General features: G+C 39.5%; 1 protein-coding gene across 1 annotated transcript in view; it reads left to right on the forward strand.

Annotated features, from left to right (window-relative positions):
- Window positions 1-22661, forward strand: part of TSPAN7 (tetraspanin 7) — a 124368-nt gene that overhangs the window by 76614 nt on the left and 25093 nt on the right. The window contains exon 2 of the mRNA XM_045860516.1: window positions 20972-21160. Coding sequence (XP_045716472.1) covers window positions 20972-21160 — 189 coding nt within the window. The remainder of the gene's footprint in view (window positions 1-20971; window positions 21161-22661) is intronic.

Below are 22661 nucleotides of genomic sequence, written 5' to 3' on the forward strand. Positions count from 1 at the left end.
TCCTTTAGTCTTTTGGAAAGCCCTCTTACCATTTTATTTTGGGATTTGTGATGTCTATCTCCACTACCTGCCACCTCATACTGCTAATGTACCTTAATTTTCATTACAAAGTATTAAATACTGATTTCATTTAGGTATGAAGAGTCTTCCTCCTATTACAGTAGATATTTGTCACACTTCTTTCTGCCAGTAACAGTTTCTCTTCTGTCTCTAATATGCTCTGTTGTGTGCATTTGTTTTGCAAGAGTGAATCTGTAACTTGTTTTCAACCCTGTGTGCAGCAATTATGGGGGATTAAAGGGAACACATCTCAAGGTTATAGGTACCATTTAATTGGACAGCTCTGGCTAGAACATCTCAAGATTAAATTTAGAACTCAGGGGGACCATGATTGATAGAAATCAACAGAATGATGTCGAATAAAGGCAAGTTGGGAACGCCATCATGAGGGATAAATCCACCGAATTTTCAGTGTATATTTACAGGACAATTATACCTTGTTCTTCACTGTGTTGAGTGCTGTGGTGGACTCAGAAAAGGCTGGGAAGTTATCTCTAACTTCCACCTATAATCTATTTGGAGAGCTAAGACCTAAAACATGAAACAAATGAGGAAAGAATAAGTACCTCACTATAAGTGCAAATAGAGTGGCTTCTGTAATGTAGGGTGCTCTGAGAAATTGGCTTCAGTGCAGCAAACGATGGGAGTATAAAATGTTCAGTAAGATACTACCTCTGACCTAAGGAGAGGACTCTCTCTACTGAGGATGTGCACATGTAACTGATTACTCATACGTAGCATATAAAACAAAAAGTAACAAATGAATGAACAAAACAAAGAAACTCGTAGATACAGACAGCAAAATGGTGTTTAACAGAAGCAAAGAGGGATAGGGGAGGAAGACAAAGAAAATAAAGGGAGTTGAATATATGGTGACTGAAGGAGACTACACTTTAGGTATTGAGTATACTTTGGAGTATACAGATGCCATATTATAAAGTTGTACATCTGAAACATATATGATGTTATTAACCAATGTTACCCCAATAAATTTAATTTTAAGCAATATAGTGTAAACATGTAATAGAAACAGATACAAGTGTAGATGGTGAAAGGCAGTGGTTAAAAGCATAGACTGGAAAGGCACTGCTTGGGTTCAAATCCTGGTTCTGCTACTTAGTGATCATGTGATGTGAGACAGTTTATTTAATTATCCTGTACCTCCATCCCCTCATCTGTAAAATGGGGAGTAATAATAGTATCCCCCTCATGGAAGTAAGATTGTCATAAGGATTAACTAAGTACACACACGCTGCTTCCTGATATATGGCAATGCTATGCAAGTGATAGCAAAAACAAAAACAAAAACAGTGCAGAAGAGGAAAAGTATAGGGTAGAGGTCAGAGAAAGTTGTACAATGGGTCCTTACCACAGAGTCTTTAAATGTCCAGGGGATGTCTAGGCAAATAATGACTAAAGACAGAAAATGGCATGATGGGTTGCAGGATGCTGCAGCTGGCTAGATATTGTTGCAACACCAGATTTCAGCATAGAGGATTTAAGTATTGGGAGAAAACATGACCCAAGTTGGACCTGAAAGAATGGATAAAATATTGAAAGGTGGGAAGGAGTGTTTCTCAGGTTGGAAAGACTATATGAGTAGAGATATAGAGTTGAGGTTATTTGTTCAAATGTAAGAGTACGCAAAAAGGTCACAATGGGGACATTTTCAGCAATGTGGTTGGTTGCCAAGACTCAGGAGATAGTACCTAAAAGTAAAACATGGAATTGAAATGTAACCTATAATAAACCAGGTTCCCAAATTTTACTAAGGCAAGCAAAATTGTTGGGATGGAATCTGGGTGTGAAAGGAAAAAAATCAGTGACAAAGGAACAAAGCAGAGGTTAAGGAGGAAAAATTGGGACTTTAAGCCAGTTTTGCTTTGGTGGTAATGAATGAAAGATGTTGAGAAGAAAGGGCAGAAAGGTTGGTATCTTTGCTATAAAAGTCCAATAAGGAAACTTGCCAGAGTCCATAGCACCACATGAATGCTTTGTGCTTCTCTCATTCCAACACTATGAATTTTGCTTTCAGTGTAGGATGGGTGGCTCCAGTGAGTATGATAAAATTAGTAGACCTCAAACATTGCCCCCTTCTCAAACTGTGCTGACCTCAGTAAACTATGAACTGGAGAGAGATTTTGATTCAATAGGGTGATGTATAGGCTAAAATTATTCTGAGTCACCTGTTTTGGGGACCATTTTGATGAAAAGTGCTGATGCTTCTGACCTTGAGTTTAAGAAACCAGCAGCACTGTTGTTCTCATGACATTCTGTGATGTTAAATATTTATTTCAACTTTGTGTGACTGGGTGATAGTCACACAAAGAGAGAAATGGGGAGAAAGCACACTAACATCAAAATAAGTATTCATGCAGTATACTGTACCTTGGTTGTTTGTTTTTGTTTTTTTTTTTTTAGTAATTTAATGAGTATCCTTTTTGGTTTGTATCTTTTAAATGTTTAATGATTTTTTAATTTCTAAATAAATTAAATATTGTCACTATAAACAGTTCTGATAAACCTAGCCCCATTCCCTAGAAACTATTTTATACACCTCACTATATTAGAAATTATATAGAGGACTTTAAAGGGGACACTTTGTAGACTTTGAAGGAATTTGGTATGGATGGATGAATGACTTGAATTCTAGTCCTGGTTCTGCCACTAACAAGCTGCATGATGCTGGGCAAATATTTTGCTGCTGGGCCTCTCAGTCTTCTTATTTGTAACATTTTGGAGATTGGACTAGGTGGTAATGTTGATGAAGATAATAGCTAACATTGATTGAATGCTCTTGATGCATCAGGTAGTATTCTAAGTACTTTACCCACATCAGCTCACTTAATCCTCCCATCAACTCTATCAAGGAAGTACCGTCATCACTTCTAATGTGGTATCCAGTAGGGAGTTAGGAAGTGTCATGACCAGTATTTCTAGTGAAATCACCCCACTCATCTGTACTTCATGCTGAGCCCACTCAGGCCACTCATTGCTCCTATGATTTGTGGAATCTCTTGAGGTGGCTGGCAAGGTTGGGGGAAGTATCCTTGGGGAATTTTGTTGGTTTCCAAGAGTTGCTAGTGCTGCCTTTCTATGAGCTCATTGCTGGTTGGCTGGTTCTGACTCCCCTGACCAGGGTCCCCAAAGAGTTATCCTGAGGCAGGCCTACAGACAAAGGAGCTAACAAACTATACTTCTTCCAAAGAGTTCAATTTAAAACAACTTGTCAGAGATTTGTATTTTCTAACTGCAAACAAATATGGTTTGATTATCCTAAAAGCCAGAGCAGACCTCTGGATTCATAATTGCCTAGATGCACAACAAAAGAAAAGACTCCCTCAAGAGGTTATCAGAGATCAGTGGCCATGCCAGAGCAGTTGTCTCAGCTCATGGTCCTTTACTAAAGTCAGCCCTTACATTCTCCTGTGCTCCACTTAGAAAGAATTACAGTAATGTGTGTATCTTGCAGATAACTCAACCTGAAAACGATATGACCTTCGGGGACCATTAAGGTGCTCTGAGGCTGAAGATCTGCATGAAAGTTTGGAAAAGGTGGCCTGACTATAGATTTTCTTCTACTTACACTCAACTGGAAAGGCAAACATTTTTTAAAAAACTGTCCTCACTGTTCTAACAGAAGTTTCTACAGGTTGGCTTTGCTAGCTGTGGACCTTTAGTTAAGCTCTGTAAATTATTTCCCCACTTGGATTTAAGGGAGAGAACACATGCAGTTAATATATAAACCATCAAGATAACTTTTCCTGAGTTTTACTAAAATATATTTTTCTGATACAGAATTTTGTGTCACATGATTCTGTTTTTAACACTATTAATTTCTAGAAGGTACCACATCTGTTGAGATAATAAGCATGTCTTGATGGGTGCCATAAGATTTTCTTACCTCAATTGGTTACATGCTATTAAGATGACAAGATGGACACTTGCAAAGTTTCAAGACATATCAAAACTACAATTTTCAAAGTGACATAATTGTAGCAGTTTTAATTGAATAGGTTTTATTTTAACCCTTTGATTTTCAGTCTTAATACTGAAGAGCCCTGGACACTGGATATTAGGCATGGAGGCCATCCTGTGGTTTGGGGCAAATGGCCTATTCTGATTCCTGTACAGTTGTACAATGTTCTTAATAAAGTCATTTTTTCAGGGAAACTTACAGTTTAGAGAACAAGGTCAGATACAAATCAGATACACACAATAAAATAAATTAAACCAAGTACTGGGAAAGCTACTTTATAAAAGTTCCTGGTGTGGTATAGTCAAAAGAACTTGGCCTCTGAGGCAGAGCATTGGGTTTTAGTTCTTTCTTGGTCACTTACAGATTGTGGGACTTGGGTTAACACTTAATTTCCTCTGAACCTGCTGCTTTATTTCTCAAGTGGGCATGGTGATTATGTGAGCCTCATGGGGTCATTACAACTATTAAATGGAATTTTATGAGTGAAAATACTTTATAAACAGTAAATCACATTATAGATGTGAGGTGATATTTTAATTTTACTTGTTAGATAAAATCCAAGAGCCATTTTCTTCTTTCTGCTGTCTCTAATGATTATATAATAACATGTCTTCACTCATTATTTTTCTGCTTGAGTTTTGAGGTTTTTCCCTAAAACACACCTCCATCTAAGTAAAGATTCTCTGCATTACCCCCGTGATCCCTCCTGTCAGTCTCATCCCCTCCATGGATAGTCACTCTTATGATTCATATCACCATAGGTTAGTTTAGGGTTTTGCAATTTAAATGACTTAAGAATCAACAAATGCTACTATTATGTTATTCCCATTTTGCTTATTTTTTATTTGCTATATTATTTACTTAGAAAAATTATTAATACCCTCTAGCATTTTGGAAGATATTTATTTCTACTGCTTGTGTCTAAGGCTCTTTCTAGCCCCCAAATGAATATGTTAACAGATTGTGACACAGTGTGCCACCTCTGCCTATACTGTATTATCTGTATTTAACCATTTCTCTTCCAACAGATGAGTCCTCATTTGTGCATTGGTGGAGTTCCTGCCAAAGTAGTAGAAGCCACTGTCAGTTGTATCTGTTAACCACATGTGGCAAATGGTTCAGTGTAGCCATGTTGGTGTCCAAAGGATCCCACCAACACCATTGGATCATTTATGAGAGAACTACTTTGGTCTTTAGAATAGAGTGAGTTGTGCAACAGGCAGGTTACTTTAGGACAGTGTCTTCATTTATCAGAGGTCACCTGGAATTGAGCCTCATACATGGTCAAGGGCCTGAGTCATGTTTAGAGAGGAACTGAGGAAAGGATCTGGCCTCCTCACAGTCACCCCACTTAGACAGGGCTTCTGCTTATATAACCTGGTTCTGGCTACCAGAGTGGGGTTTCCCCAGGGTCTCTTCTGGGGAAATGGCTGTGCTGATAATGGGGCTATCTCAAAGAGGCAGTGGCTTGGTCTTTCACCAGAATTTTCTGGTACTGAAGATTGCAGTATTTAAAAGGAGACCAAACAGGTAGACTGTTTTACAATCCCTCTCCTTTATTTCAGGGGGAAAGTGATGGCCAAGCATCTCAGTGGCAGGTAATCAATGGGTGGCTCTGCTCACAGCTTTTTCTAAGCATCTGTTCTCCTAGCTCATGATGATAAGATGTGGCATAGAGACATGGTCCTACCCCCATCACAGCTGATTACATTAAAGAGGCCACCTGACTTGAGATGGGACACTCCGATTCTCTCCTCCACAAATTCCAAATCAGTTTCTAAATCTGCTCGCCATTTTCCGTTGGATGTTTCATTTGAGAGGTGCTCTAATAGGAGGCTTTTGTCACTATGTAGAGAGAGCCAGTCTGCACAAATGAAAAAGAATGTGGCTGATATGCAAGAGAAGCACATCCCAGGGCCCTTGCTGTACAGGCGGGAAAGGGCAGGTTCCCAGGCTCCTGTCTGGAGTTACCAGCTGCTTGTACTGCACCCCTGCCCAAGATGCACATGTGGCCCTCAAGAGACCTCCATTTTACTCAAGGTTATTTGTGTGGCTGTAACCACATGGTCCATGTTTACAACACTTTAAGATTGAATAATGCAAGGCAAAGTGAGTTGGAAGAAGAGTTTAGCAAAAATAATAATACCCATTGAAATCAGAGGTCAGAATATGATGCCTGCTTGCCCATACGGCCAGCAAATCAGTGCAGTCTCATGGTGACAGTCACTTGCAATGCATGCCAGGACTTTGTAAGGCTCTTGGATTTGAATGCAAACATATGGTAAGATCAGGTGGCTTCCTCCTTGTCCAGGAAAGAGTGTCTTTAGTCATTAGCTTGTGTAGAGTACACGGTGGGCTCAGCTATTCTGGCCTCTTACATGCTCCTTTAAAGAACAGTCAGTGGGGCCCTGGACAGATAGTTCAGTTGGTTGGAGCATTGTCTAGTACACCAAAGGGTTGCAGGTTCAATCCCCGGTCAGTGTACATGCGAGAGGCAGCTGATCAATGTTACTCTCTTGCATTGATGTTTCTCTCTCTCTCTCTCTCTCTCTCTCTCTCTCTCTCTCTCTGCCCCCTTCCTCTCTCTCTCAAATCAATTTAAAAAACAAAGAACAGTCAGTGGGCCAGTCACTTTCAGCAAACACTGTCAGTGTGGTAGGATTTCTGCTTTGTGCTGACAATCCTATTCCAAAATAAGTTACTAATGGTGACTTTCAGGGAAGGAGGGGGCTTACATTAGTGGTCTGTGAGGGACACTAATTTCCAAGTTGTACTTTTCTGAACTTTTAATTTGCCTAAGACTACAACAATAGCATTTGTTTCTAAGCACAACATGTAAGCAATGCAACAGCCTTTAATACTGGTGCCACACTTGATTATTGGTATTTCCCCAGTCCTTTTTACTAGTCAGGTCCCCAAACCCACTTCTTCTATCCTGTGCCCTCTCAGAAATATCAGGGGCCATCAAGTGGGGTGCTCATTAATGTCCTACATGAGATCTATTTGCTATCAGAGTACTCTGTCTGATCATGTTTAGTTAGCAAAAGGAAATGCTAGATGCCACAGAATATATATACTTAACACAGCCCCAAGAGGGACTCATCTGTTTGTAGGGAGTTAAACAGCATCCTTGGGGCTGCCCTAGGGTGTTCACAAAGGTAGAGTACACAAGTTAAAAGCCATTTGTAAGAGTAAGCATGGAAAATTCTAAGCACGTTCAAAAGATGGTGAAATTATTACTGTCTTTCAGTGTCTTGGGGTAAAGGGCATTTTAGTTGGGCTTTGGAGGGCAGGTAGGACCTGGCTGGGCAGGAATGGGACAGGAGGGCCAAGCAGGTAGAACAAGCATGCACCATGCAAGAGTGAGCTGAGCAGTGGCAGCTGTGTCACCTCAGGGATACGAAGTAGAGCTGTATTTGCTCCCAGGACCATAATAACCCAGAGCTAATTACAAAGCTCTTCTAAGGAGAGCTATGTACTTGTTTTATATGGAATAGATTTCTGGTGCAATATCCTGTTACTAATAACGCCATATTAGAAAGCTTCCATTTAACTTCCAATGTAGATCAGGTTTTTGACAGAATCTTTGTCTACATGTGAAAAGTATGAAGGTTGCCTTTATAGCGTTTGTACATTTATCTTTATCCAGCTTCACTGATTCTTAAAGTCAGCCAAGATTTCTATTCTAGCTGAGAAATGGTAGAGTGTAGCTGCCTAGGGAAAATAGAGCTATTGTAATATTAGGACAAATGCTTCTTCAAGTGCCATAACCCCTTTTAAAGAACACAGATCATTTTAGTTGCAATCTCATTACATTGACCAGGCATTTCTATTGCTCTTCATGTGACAAAATTATGTGGCCTATTACTTCATTTTGGAGATTAAAGGAAATGAAAATCAGAGTCTGGGAAAATGGTTTCCCCTGGTTCCTGTGTTGCCGAGCTCATATTCATTCACATATGAAAATCCAGGGAAATGATTGGCTAGGAAAAGCACTAGGCTTCCAGGACAATAGAATCAGACAACTTTTCAGGCAATTCTTCCTTTTCCTGCTGGCTTCCCATCCAAAAGAATGCTGCCCCATGGTTCCCTCTGGAGACTTTGGAAATGACAAAAAAGGGTGATTATCTTCTGTTGTCACATTTGCAAGGCAACCCACTCCATTTTTAACAATGTCTATTACTAAAAAATTCTCCTTGTATTGACACAAAAATCTTTTCCCTGATTAACTTTCCCAATTCTGGCTTATATATAGACTTTTGAAGACTGGCCTGAAAACACAGATACCATGTCTAAAGCTGTTTTCAAAAAACAGTGTATTCTGAGTTCCAAACAAGTAGTGTATAAAAAATCATGTGCAGTATAGCCTCATTCATGACTGGAGTGGGTGTGGGAGGCATGCCCCAGGAAGGAGAAGGAGATCAGTCTTCACAGGGTCAGTCTGTAGAGTCCATCTCTTCTCCCCCCTGCTTTTTCCCATGTTTCCTGCATGTTGACAATTAGAAACTGCCTTAAAAACTTGAAGAAATTAGTTCTGAATGCTGGTTTCCTCAAAACTCAATCTTTTTAATTAAATTGCTTGGGGCAACATTGGTTAATAACATTATATAAATTTCAGGTATACAAATACATGCTCACCACCTGAAGTCTAGTTTCCTTCCATCATCATGCATTTGACCCCTTTTACCCTCTTCATCTTAAGCACATAGACAATGTAAAGAAAACTGAGCTCCTCTTTGCATCACTCACCTACCTGGAGAAGAGGGCCAGTAACTGGGTAACATTGGGCAAAAAAGATCTCAGTTCTAGGAGCTGCCCTGTTTTGCTCACACTGCCACCAGAGGCAGAGAATCATGATGGTTTGGGAAACTGCTTTCTAGTCAGACAGAGATGAATTTCACCTTGGGCTATACCACTTACTAGCTTTCTGACTTTCAACAAGTTGTCAAATCTTTTTTAAAAAGTATTTTTTATTGATTATGCTATTACAATTTTCCCAATTTTCCCCCTTTACCCCCCTCCCCCAACTCTTTGGCATCCCCCCTTAGTTCATGTCCATGAGTTGTACATATAAGTTCTTCGAGTCCTCTGTTTCCTATACCATTTTTATCTCTCCCCATCTATTTTATGCCTACTAACTATGCTACTTATTCCCCATACCTTTTCCCCCTCTCTCCCCCTCCCATTCCCCCACTGATAACCCTCCATGTGATCTCCATTTCTGTTCTTGTTCTAGTTGTTTGCTTAGTTTGTTTTTTCTTTTGTTTTTGTTTAGGTTCAGTTGTTAAGAGTTGTGAGTTTGTTGTCATTTTACTGTTCATATTTTTTATCTTCTTTTTCTTAGATAAATCCCCTTTTTTTAACAAGGGGAAGGGGGACTTTTTTTTGAAGATTTTATTTATTTATTTTTAGAGAGGGAAGGGAGGGAGAGAGAGAGAAAGAAATATCAATGTGTGGTTGCTGAGGGTCATGGCCTGCAACCCAGGCATGTACCCTGACTGGGAATTGAACCTGCGACACTTTGGTTCACAGCCCGCACTCAATCCACTGAGCTACGCCAGCCAGGGCTTAGATAAGTCCCTTTAACATTTCATATAATAAGGGCTTGGTGATGATGAACTCCTTTTATCTGAGAAAGCACTTTCTCTGCCCTTCCATTCTAAATGATAGCTTTGCTGGATAGAGCAATCTTGGATGTAGGTCCTTGCCTTTCATGACTTGAAATAATTCTTTTCAGCTCCTTCTTTCCTGTAAGGGTTTTTTTTTTTTTTTTAGAAATCAGCTGATGGCCTTATGGGAACTCCTTTGTAGGTAACTGTCTCTTTTTCTCTTGCTGCTCTTAAGATTTTCTCTTTGTCTTTAATCTTGGGTGACTTAATGGTGATGTGCCTTGTTGTGTTCCTCTTTGGGTCTGACTTCTTTGGGACTCTCTGGGCTTCCTGGACTTCCTGGAAGTCTGTTTCCTTTGCCAGAATGGGAAAACTTTCCTTCATTATTTGTTGAACTTTTCAAAGCCTCAGTTTTCAAAGCCTGTTTTTCGTCTGCAAAACACAAAGAATAAATGTAATGAAACATAGCAGGAGCACACTACTGCTCAATAAAGTCCATTTATCTTAGACACATACACAGTTAACTGTATTTCCACAATTAATTGTGCCCTTAGTTTCTGAAGGACTGATCACATTCCTGTTCCAAACTATGGGGCAGGCAGATACAATGCCACTGCCTTAACTGGCAACTCAGCTCATCACTTTGGGGCAGAGCTACTTTGAAAGTCAGTTGATTCCACAGTATCAAAGTGGGTTTTCCTCATATATGTTTCAGCCATAGCCTCTTGTTTTTCTTGTCAAGGCCAAACCCAGAGTAGTTCTTTAGTTTCCTAAACTTTCCCTAGAAAATGCTACATTTTTCTGTTTGTATGTCAAGCTTTCCTGATCAGATTTGTGTCTACTGTTTGTGATAGTTACCATATCTGGCTCATCCCAACATATACATCAGAATATTTATTTCCCACCCTGGTTTTTAAAATATGAAGCTGTAACTTGGAGCAGAACATGTTTTCATTTCTATAGATCTTCCTGCTTGAAAGGGGAAAAATAATGGAGAGCATTTTTTAAATAAATAAATTAGTGAGAATGCTTGCAGATTTTATTGTTTCACTGTGGCAGCCAAATTCTCAGGGTTGAGAATTAATCTGGCATCAGTGCCAGGATGAATGACATTGGCTTCTGAGATTTGCTCATAAAACTGTTAGGAGTAGAGAGGGTTGAAGAGAGAGAACCTTTTTCAGTGAGGCTACTTAAGAGAACATTATGGGAAGGCAGTGGTTGAGGGCCAGGGCCTTGAGGACCTATTTGGTCACTTAGTGGTGATGATCTCAGACAAGTTTTATTTTTTTCTAAGATTTTATTTATTTGCTTTTATAGAGAAAGGAAAAGAGGGAGAAAATCATCAATGTGTGAAAGATACATTGATCGATTGACTCTCACACATCCCCAATGGGGGACCAGACCCACAACCCAGGCATGTGCCCTGACTGGGAATCAAACCATCAACCTTTTGGTTTGCAGGCTGACACTCAATCCACTGATGCACACCAGCCAGGGCCAGGCAAGTTTCATAGGGTTATTAGGAGAACTGAGCTAGATAAAGCATTAGAACACTTAGCATAGTACATAGCACATAGTAAGGACCTACCTTCTCTCCCATTATTGTACATTTAAAAAAAAAGAGAGAGAGAGAGATCTTGCTGGCATAAGCACTGCTTATTCTCCTAACCATCAATTATACACTTCAAGGAATTAAAGAATGTTAGAGCTTAGAATTACATCTCCGTTAGTGGTGATGGATTAGACCAAACTATTCCCGTGTTTTTTATTTAGTCCCCCTTGTGGTTAAAAACAGACATTTGTGAAGCAATGTGCTGGATTAGAAATGAATTGCCCCCAAAACAGGTTTTTATCTGAGTGCAGCTGCCTGTCTGGGCCTTGTAGAAGTCAAGCCCACTCTGGCTTCCTTAGTGTAGTGCTAGTTACAACAGAGCTCATGGCCTCTGAAGCTCACACTTGCTCACCTGCCTGTCATCTTGTATTCAATCATGCAACAGTTATTTACTGAGTGCTTGCTATATCAGACATTGTCTTGACTTTAGGGATACATCAATAAAAAAGGCAAAATTGTCTGCCCTCATGGAGCTTACATTCATTTGGGGAGATAGACTATGCCAGTAAATTAGTGTTCAGAGATGATAAGAGCAGTGGAGAAAAAGAAAGGAAGGGAGGGTTTAAGAAATTCTGGAAGTCCAGGGTTCTAAGTTTTAAATAGGGTCATGAGGGAAGGGCTCACTGAGGAACAGAGACTAGAAGAAATGAGAGATCTCAGGAGTCCAGGCAGAGGGAAGAGCAAGCATAAAAGTTCCTGACATAGGAACCAAACCAGGAGTTTTTGGGGGGTGGTGTAGGGAAAAGGCCTGTGACAACACTAGAGCCTAGTAAGCAAGTGGCAGAGGCAGTGGAGGGCACAATAGAGGAACTGACTGGTCAAGTAGGGCCTTACAGGCTAGCTGAGAAAATTGGCTTTCACTTTGAGATGAAATGTGTGGAAAGGTTTTGAACAAAGAATTAATATTATGGGACTTGGGTGTGTACAGGATCACCGTGACTGCTGTGTTGAGAAAAGAACATGAGAACAGGGGGGATGGTGGCTTTGCCCAAGTGGTAGTAGTAGAGATGGCAAAGTGTCCTTTTTGTACTTTTCTGAAGTGACTGATTTTTTTTTTTTGCCAAGATCATGTTCTACTTAATGTTTTCCCCACAATATCCTATCAAAATCAGACATCTGAATTTTCCCTTTATGTCTTACTGGTGGCAGTATCACATATGTGTGCAATGAGGATATTTGAATGTTGAGAGGGAAGTTAATTAAATCACTAATAAAGTGGGATTTCCCCCCCTAAATCATCTCAGAAGAAAGTTAAGACCACTGGAAAGAGAATACAACCTCACTATTTGTATAAGAATCTTATAATTGAACACTACATGCATGTTTCTTCTACATATATTTTTACTCACTTAATAATAGGTTCTCTTCTGACATTAGATGTTGTCAGCTCCAGTTTCATGGACAAAGAGGCATGAGTTCCCCAAAACACCTCATCCCCTCACCACTATCAATTCATAGCCAGACACAGCATAGGCCTTAAGGGATTTCTTTATTATCTGAGTTCTAGCTTCTTCCTGTTTACTTTACACAGGTATGTGTAAGGTATAATGTATATATGTAGGACTATAGTCTTATTTTTGGTATTTTGAAGACGACAATCCTATATAGAAATATGCAAAGAAAGTTTTCCCTATCTAAAATAATGGAACTCCTAGAAAGCTAAATTTGTTCAACAGCATAATTATGAGAAAGACATGCACCGCTCAGTCACAGGTTGGCATGTAGGTTCACATTTATAGAATAATTGTTAAAACTAGTTTATCCATGTCCATTCTCATCCAGTAACTTTCAAGGGCATGACCACTATAAGGGATCTGAATTTAATATAAGAAGAGATCAACATGAAGATTCATTCTGCATTTATGGAGCTTCCACTATGTACTCACTCACTATAGGCACAGTGACTAACTTTCAAATTAAAAATGGGGAATTGTAGTCAGACAAGCAGTAATTTTACCTAAAAATGGGAATTAGGACAGAATATCTGAACAACATGCTCTTTTAGAAAATCAGGCACAGGATGTGGGTGAGACTTTGGTGTTGACGAAATAGGTAAAGGACCTTCTTTCCTCCCACAAGACTCTAAATCTTGAGGTACACATGATTAAGAATACAGGACATGATAACATGTGTGGTCAACAGAAACTTTCTGTCAACACACATTAATAATGTAGTTGTAGCTTGTTTATAAGCTCACACTGAGATGATCTTCTTTTAAAATATATTTTTTTTTTAGTTTGGAATTTGATCCATCTCTTTATAGCTAGTTCAGTCCTAGGTCGCTGAGGAATGGAAGCAAGAGAAGTGGTTTCTCCCCACAGCTCTTCTTTCACTTGGTTGGGCATCTGCTAATGACACTAACATTGTTTGTGCTCTTGGCACTCACCCACCTTTGTGCATGTTAACTGGGTCAACAGAGTTTATATACAAGTGATATCAAACGGGGTCCCACAGAGGAGATGTGGCATAGAGGGAATCCCACAAACATTAAGCTTCTATCACTTTAGCCACTACAGCTGGTTGTGATTTCTAAGTACTTAAATCTTCTCATAAGTGGCTTTGCTGGCCCCAATTCCTAAGAGGTATTCCTATGTGATGTCTATTTATATATCTAGGTCACCACTGAAATAAGAGGTGTGAGCTACACCCAGACAGCCTTAACTGCTGGTTTGCTCACTTCTTCCTTTTACATGTTCTTGGAGACCTGAAGTTGGAGTAAGGTGCCCCTTATTAGTGTAAATCAAAAACCTAAGTGTTGTTTTGAACATTTTCAAGAACTCATCAATAATACTTATAAATAAAAAGTAATACTAAGAGGCTCAGCATAAGATGCCCTTAAAATTCTTCTGTGGTATACTGGAACATTTCTCAATGTGCTAATAAGTATGGAGTGAAATTCTTTTTTGCTTCTGGGGCCTTTCTTTGGGGATTTGTTTTTTTAAAAGGGAGGAGACCTAAAATCCAGAATCTTGTAGAGTCATATATGGGAAATAAGAGACCAATTCAGGCATGTTCATTCTTTCTTATTTCCTAGTGAGATATACAAAGTTCCTAATAAAATGTTTGGAATTTCCTGTGACCCTTTGTTGAATAATGTAATTAAATATAAGGTGGAACTGTTTGGGCCTTATTTGAAGGGGTTTAATTATTCAAGTAGTAAAGACTATTTTAATAAAGCTCCCTTTATTATTATTTTAGCAGCTGAGTAGCCCTGATTTTCTGTGATAGGCCTATTTCAATTATTTCTATCATGTGCAGACCCATTTTTTAATCCAGAAAGTACTTTCAATATATTGATCAATTTCTACCACTTCTTGGGCCTGTAGGCCATTAGAGATTATTCAGTCTCCAACCAGTCATCTGTTAGAGCCACTTTCCATTTACCCAGATTGAGTATGAAACCCAGCCAGCACAGGTCCTTGGCAAATGCTATTGACTAGTAGTGTGGTCTTCATCCAGGCTACCAGTTGGGCTTGATCTTTGCTTTGCTGAGGACCATTTGGGCAATTCAAGGAGACAAATAAAACTGAATCACTGGGGAGGCTACTGTAGATGTGACTGGGGCCAGACCTGTCATTTCACAGATGAAGAATTAAGGCACAGATATGCAACATGATTGGTGCAAGGTAGTAATTGCATTTTAAACACCTCTGGGAGGAGGAAAATGTTCTTGGAGCCATTTTCTATGAAATGATCAGCTGCTTCTCTACACAGGTGAAGAATATGCTGTGGTTTGGTGGGCTGATAGCAAGAGCTGGAATTCCCAACTTTTCATAGTGCCATTCAAATACCTTTACATATTTTCAAAAGCATCTATGATCTGTTAGACAACCTGCACTTCAGACTCTGGTCAGACTCTATATGGTCATTGATAAAATCCAAACAGAAGCTAAAATTTGTGACAAATGACATAACTCCTGGAACTTGAATTCTATGAATTGGCTATAGGATGAAATATTTAAATACAAATATTTAAATACAAAATATAATCTTAGTGGACTGTAATGGGCATATAAATAGAGTACCATGTCTGCTCATTGGTATACCTGGGGTCAATGAACTGTGCTGGCACTTTGTTTTTGTTTGTTTGTTTTTTCCTCCATATGTCTTTAGAAGAGAAAAAGAAAGTCCCTTTTTTTCCCATGTCTCCTATTTTTCCTATGGGCAGCTACCTTCATAGATGTGTCCACTCTGTTTTGCATCTCCTCACTATTCCCTGTCATCCAGTATTGTCATGTTCTAGTGCCCATCCTCCTCAAGCCTTAGTCCTTGTCTTTCCAACTATGCTCTGCTTCTGTTTCCTGAGACACATTGTTCCTTCAATTGTCACTTCTGGCCTCAACCTTCACCTGCAGCTCTGATTAGTTCCTAAATTCTGGACTCCAGTTCCACATCCACAAGTATCATTTAAACATAAAAGTGAGTGAAGAAAAGGATTCAATTGGCTAACATACTTGCCTAGAAAAAAAACAGCTCAAAACATATGTCTTCCTGCTCCTAAGATAGCAGTGTCATCCTTATTTAAAAGGAAAGCTTGTTGTCATTCCAGTGAGCTTATGGATTTTTGGATGTCTGAGTAAAACTATCATGCATAACTTCCTGGGAGAGTCTCTTCCCTCTCCCAGCAATCAGAAATGAGCTGACATCTACTCCCACTGCTGATGGCTTGTCAGTCACAGGGAGAAATTAATAAACTCTCCTGTGCTAATTTGCCCAATGGCAAATCTATAAATATATTTCAGAGTGAATAAGCAAGTCAACTTTGAGATTCATATTTGTTGTTTAATAGTAGAGATGTGGGAAGCACTGAAAATCAGGTTTCCCCACCTGATCCTACTGAACAGGGTACTGAGGTCCAGAAAGGTGGGCCTGCTAGCACAAAAGGGAGTGGGCTCAAGTAAACTGCCTGTGGGCATGTGATAAACCTGAAAGCATAGTATCCCTGGCTCCTTTCTGAGGATCAGGACACTGCAAGGACAGTAGGGAGACTTTCCAGTATTAGCTCTGTTGACCTGGCAGGAGCAAGGGGAATCATTTATCTCTACTGCCTACTCCTGCAACATTGTCTTTAGGATGAAAATAAACCTCAGTAAGTCTCTTCCAGAGCATTTCAGACATGACCTGGTATATTAGCAAACCTACCTGTCATTTTCTTTCAATGTAATTTTAAAGTAATGTGAACTATCACACAAAAGCTTCTTTTTTAGTTCTGACCTACCTTTCTTTTTTGATGTTACCATTATAGTTCCTCAGCCTCAGCATCAAGCCTAAATCAGAAGTTACTGGAGGTTCTCTGCTGCCCATATATTTTGAACTGTGCTATAAGAACACAGATAATATTGAGCTGCCATAAGATACTTAGAATAAAATGAGACTGAGAGCCTCAGCCTGGCAGCTTCTGGTGGGCACTGAGCTTGCCCTTCTGGCTTGTGGTTAATGTGGGAACTTGTAAGTTGGGGGTGGTGCCTTTACCAGGCCACTCATGTCATTTATCTCTGGGACTGAATCTGTTCCCTTCTCAGCCACACTATTGGCTATTTGTTAAATTGGTTCTTCTGAGAAAGAAGCAAAACTTCCATGATTAATTTAGAAATATGACATCTTCCCTTGGCCAGTGTGGCTCAAGTGGTTGGAATATCATTCTGCAAAGCCAATACTCACAGGTTTAATTCCCAGTCAGGGCACATGCTTGGGTTGTGGATTTGGTCCCTGGTTGGGGTGTGTATGGAAGGCAGCTGATTGATATTTCTCTCTTGCACATTGATGTTTCTTTTCCTTTCTTTTCTCTCTTTTCCCCCCACCTCTAAAAGAAAAAATAAATAAAATAAAAATAATTTTAAAAAGAAATATGAAGTCTCTGAGGAGCTGAGACACAAAGGTGCCTTGGTGAACTCTGAACCTACTCATTGCACCCAAAAGCTATAGAGAGATGTCAGAGGAACCTGTCCCTTGCTTTTTACTCTGTGGGTGCTTGCAAAGGTACATGCATGAGTGAGTATGTGTGTGTGTTGACAGAAACCAAGGAAAAAATCATACAGGTAACAATGACTTTTGTCTTGGCTTATCTTTGTATGTTTCTTATCCTTAGTAAGAAGCATTATTATAGTAGTAAAAATGTGAGAAAGCATTAGTTTATTGTGTTTTATGGATCTTCAACCCTTTGCTTGTAGCTTTTTCTCTCCAATTCCCTAGCAATTTTTCAAATACTCACCCCAATTCAACCACCACTACCACCATGAAATATGGTTTTACTCACCTCAGTGTACACTGCAGCCCAACCTTTTTCTCCCTTACCTATTTAATCCTTTCTTCTTTGTACTTCATATTGTTATTTCCCCAGATTACAGTACCTGTTCAGATTGGCGTTCTTACCATTTCTGATAGGTCCTCAAAGAGGTTCAGATGGTCTAGTAAGCAGATGGATAACATGAAACTTTCACCCTTCTCAAGTCTACAATTGGCTACTTATTCATTCATTCAGCAGACATACTGGACTTTGACTATGTGCAAGACACAGAGCTTTTGCTCTCAAGGGAATCACAGTACTGAATGTGCATGGCAGGGGGATAAGGCACAGCATGACAATGGCATACTACAGACCAAGTTCTGTTTAAAGAGGCTGGGAGGAGTGGGTATAGTATACCAAAAGAGTTTAGGTTGTTTAGGTTAGTTTAGTTTTGGTTTGGTTATACCAAAAGAGACAGGTAGTGACAAGAAGGGTAAGAAGTGTAGGTAAGATGGTTATAAAGAGCAAATATTGAGAAGCAATAAAGTATTGGAAGTTCACAGAGAACAGCCCAGTTTTCCTGGAACTATATAGAATGTACAACGAGTTATGAGGGAGATGAGGCCAAAGAGGTAGGTTTGGTATGTGCAGAAAGCCTTGCATATGTGGAGTTCAGGCAACCAGACACATCTGGTCCATTAGGAATGTTTGAATAGCATAAGATCAAACTTGGAGAAGGCATTTTTCTCTCTAGATTGGTCTTAGATTCCTAGCACATGGGTACTAGAAGGGGCCTACCTATTCCAGTCTCCATGTCATTCAGTGGTGAAGTTCCTTAGATGACCAAGTTGGTCAAGGTACAGATGTTAGACGGGTTTTCTCACAGGCAATATGGTGCCCACAGTGTTGTGTTTGTTTGTGCCCACTGGCAGTCTTTAAAAGGCATCCCCGAGGTCAGCAAAAAGAGACTTTTTGCCAAAAAAGGAATATTTTTATGTGTTACATTATATGAATATTTTAATAAGTTGATGTTATAGGCTTTGTACTTTACATGAGGAGAGGCTTCATATACAAAGCAATGGTTACACTTGGATAAATTATTTTTTTAAAAGAGAAGAGGAATAAAAATGTTAGTACTGTTTACCTTAAAATATGAATTTGTGTTAACTTTGACATACTACATATATTTGTTACAGTAGTAATTGAACCTTATGAAATCACTGGTCACAGAAATGTAAGATAATATCAGACATTTAAACTTGGTCAGTAGTGTATATATTCATTAAAACAATTGCATTCCAGTAATGACTGGCAACAGTAATACATAGAATGCAGCAGCTCAGTGGAAGTCTGAGATGTTACTGAATCTTTGGAAACAATCACATGAAGTTGCAAATGTCTAGATGAGGTTTATATCCAGCCTATATAACAGTGACTAGTCTAATTGAATTTTTGGTTTTGTTTAATATATTTACAATGTGATATTTACAGCTTTTACCGGATAATGCTAGAGTGGGAAATAGGAGAGACAGATTCTGTTTGGTTGCATTTTAACTTACCTCATAGTATTTACCTGATGGAGAAGTTTTGTAAGTATTTGGCATTTGAAGGACTCTATTTTATAAAATAGAGGTCCTAAGATCCAGAGAAATGAAATATATTTGTCAATGAATATTAAGCATTTACACTGTGCCTGACACTGTTCTAAATGTTGTGTAATAAAAGACAGCTTAAACACTGTCATTTCTACTGAATTTCAGTGTGTTCTTACCCCTAATGAGCGGAGAGTTGAATCTTAAATTTTGATTCTAGTAGATGAAAAACCTTTTATTTTTGTTTGGAGGAGTATGGCAGAAGCAGCTGTTCGAGGAAGGTACTTTCTTTAGCAACCACCAGGTGTCAGTAGAGGACTTGGAACTCTTAGACAAGGTTTGTGATCTTCGGTTTTGTTTATCTCACTAACGCCATTTCCATTGGAACTTTTGAAAGTCAGTATACCTCCACTGGGCCACTGTCTCCCAAATATTAACGCAGACCTTTTCTCCTCAAGATTGTATCACATACATTCACCTTTACCTTATGAAAATTGCATTAGTTCTCCAGTCTTTTTCTGATTTAAAGCTTTTAATTCTTTCATGGTGATGTTTCTACCATGTAGAGAGACTATTGGGGGTGGCAGTAAGGGAGTATCACCAAACTCTTGTTGTTTCCACTGAACCCTTCCCCCAGAATAGGTGGAGCCCATTCTCACCTGATATGGGGAAAGGTGCAGGGTCCATTCTTTTTCCTGCATAGAAGAACAATCTGATGATGGAGCTTGATGGCTCCAAACTGCAGAAGGAGTTTTCAGAGTATGAAGGAGAGAGACCTTGGCATCTACACTGGTTCAGCTGCTTGGTTCCTCGTGTAGCTTGTATCTGGTAGTGTTCACTTACAGACATCATAGAACAGTGAACAGTGTGTTGATTGGCAGGGGAAATGTTGGTGAGGTGGGTATTGATTTGTATACTAGTTTTCTCCATTTTCTCATCTAGCCTCACTTGAATTGGAAGACTATACAGGGAACTGAGGCATTTGCTCTGGGACATTGGGCAATAGTGTGTGAGCAAACAGGGGAAGAGCTCCCTTGGATGCCCAGGCTTCTATGAGCCTCATAAGATGTCAGAAATGGTAGCGGTTAGAGGGATGATAGTTTGAATAAGTTGCTAAGTTACTAATAAACTGAAGGAAAGACCAGCTAGGGAGATAAAGACACAGTCAACCACTGACTGGCTTTATCAGCTAAAGCTGCAGAGGATGGAGAGTAAGGCATAGCATGCAGTCCCTAGTCTATCTTCTGAACTCAGGGCCAAATTGACCCAAGGTTCTCAAATTTAGACATGCTGTGGGAATTTCTTTTGACCTAATCAGTGGGGTTTGACAAAATACATTACAGCTAATTCCAGGAGTTATTTAGATTCTTCTGTTACTTTATATTAAGTATTGGAAATTAGGTAGGAAATCAATAGGGATTCAAAAATATTTCAAATGTTTTGCTTTTGTAGAGTTTTTTTGTGAGAATAGTAAAAGAAAACCACTTTGTTCCTTAAAACATGCAGAATGTCCTTAAAACATATAAATACCCAGGTCAGTGTCATGCATAAGCTCTCAGACTAGACCTGGAATGACTCTGAAAACTGTATTGGGATGTACTTTTTAAGCACCTTATAAAGTTCTTTATTGTTGGCTTCACTTCTGATTAGTGTAGTAGCTACCTATGAGATTGTATAAGAGACAGATCTAATTGTACAAAATCAAAGTGTCTTTATTCTGTGGTGGCTTTAGTTAATGATCTTCAACATTTTCTCATGACTGTAGAGAACCCTACAGCAATTGCCAATTTGCTCATGGAAACTGGACTCTTCAGATTCAGGCCATATTGCTTTGTGTTGTCACCTCTCTCAGCAGCAGTTTCACACTTCCTTCTCCTTCCTCCCCCTTTTCAGATCACTGGGGTGATCCTGCTTGCTGTTGGAGTCTGGGGCAAACTCACTCTGGGCACCTATATCTCCCTCATTGCCGAGAACTCCACAAATGCTCCCTATGTCCTCATTGGAACTGGCACCACTATTGTTGTTTTTGGCCTGTTTGGATGCTTTGCTACATGCCGTGGTAGCCCATGGATGTTGAAACTGGTGAGTACATCACAATATCATACTGCTTTTTTCAATTCCTTTTTATAAAAATATAAGTCACATGAAAGTGAAGTGGCCTTTCTTGAAGCCACAGACAAGACTTCAATATTCATTGACTCTAATTTTAGTCCAGACTCTTACATAATCCACCCTCCAATCCCCTAGAGGGAAAAACAACCCCAAACACAGCCTGGCACAAAAAATCCAGTCCTGGTCCCCTGAGGTAAATGATGAGAAAGCAGTGGCCAGCAGTTCCAATAGGCCATTTATATCCTTCTGGCAAGATGCCCTGTTCCAGTTTCGAATTTTGCCTTAGAAATCTCTTAAAGCATGTGATGTACAGCTTTGGTGGGCAAGGCAGCATCCCAACCATAAGCAGGCTTTTGTCTCCAAGTTCCCATTAGGGAAATACTTTCTGCCTCCTTGAGCTTGGCCATGGATGCATGGGCACACTCTTCTGTAAATCTGCACACCCTGGTTCAGTTCTATGTGAGTTGAGCTAAACCAGAGCTTCTCTACTTGACAGAAGGTTGATGCAGTGCCAAACATTGGCTACCAGGACCAATGCTAGGTACCCTTGTAGGCACAGCAGTGATGTTTCCCAGAGAATAAGGGTAGGCTGCTAAAAGGTTGTTACTGTGACTCTTAACTTTTTGGTAAACTAGTTGGCTAAGTCTCTACTCATTGTCTATGCTCTTCATTAATAAGAAATAATGTTAAAGGATTTTATAAATAAAACATAGCTAAGGCCTCTCCTCAAAGGAAAATTTTGTTTATAATGATTTATTATGGACGTTTCATTCTGTGAAAGGGGGGAGCAGAGATTCCATAAGTACTTTGTTGCCTGTCATTTCTCATTTAGCTATAGGTTATAGTAACATTTAATATGATCTAGTGACAGATATGGGTATGAGGGTAAATTACTCTAAAGGAACCACCTTCCAAACTGGCACAGGTCAGTTCCTTTGCTGATAACCTCATGGAAGTTGTGCTTGATTTGGACAATTTCTCTTCTGCAGACCCTGCAGGAGACATGCCCTAGTCACCACTGATTCTTTTGGGTTGGTAAAAAGGCCATAGTGAACCCATATTGAGGTACTTCTGCTGATGTCAGCTACCACTCTATGCCAGCACCTTGTGTTTTTCTTCTTATAGTTCTTACCAACACTAGAATTTATTTTAGTCTAGTGTAGTAGTCTTCAACTTCAGATGCATGCTTAAATCACCTGGGCAGCTTTTTAAAAACACCTTTGCCAGGGCCCTATATCCAGCCAATTGAAACAAAATCTATGGAAGGAGGCTCTGACATCACATTTCCTAAAGAGCTTCCCAGGGGTCCTATTGTACAGCCAGTATTAAGAACCTCTTGTTTAGTACAATGAGTAGCAAGGGGAAAATTAACTTCAGATACATAGAAAAGAAGGATTGCTGAAAATCCATCTGTCCAAACAAGGATGGAAGAGACCTGGTCATGACACTTGATTGATTCTGACACTTAACT

The sequence above is a fragment of the Phyllostomus hastatus genome, unplaced genomic scaffold (assembly GCF_019186645.2).
Source record: "Phyllostomus hastatus isolate PE091 unplaced genomic scaffold, TTU_PhHast_1.1 phas_scaffold_200, whole genome shotgun sequence".
Taxonomy (NCBI): Eukaryota; Metazoa; Chordata; class Mammalia; order Chiroptera; family Phyllostomidae; genus Phyllostomus; species Phyllostomus hastatus.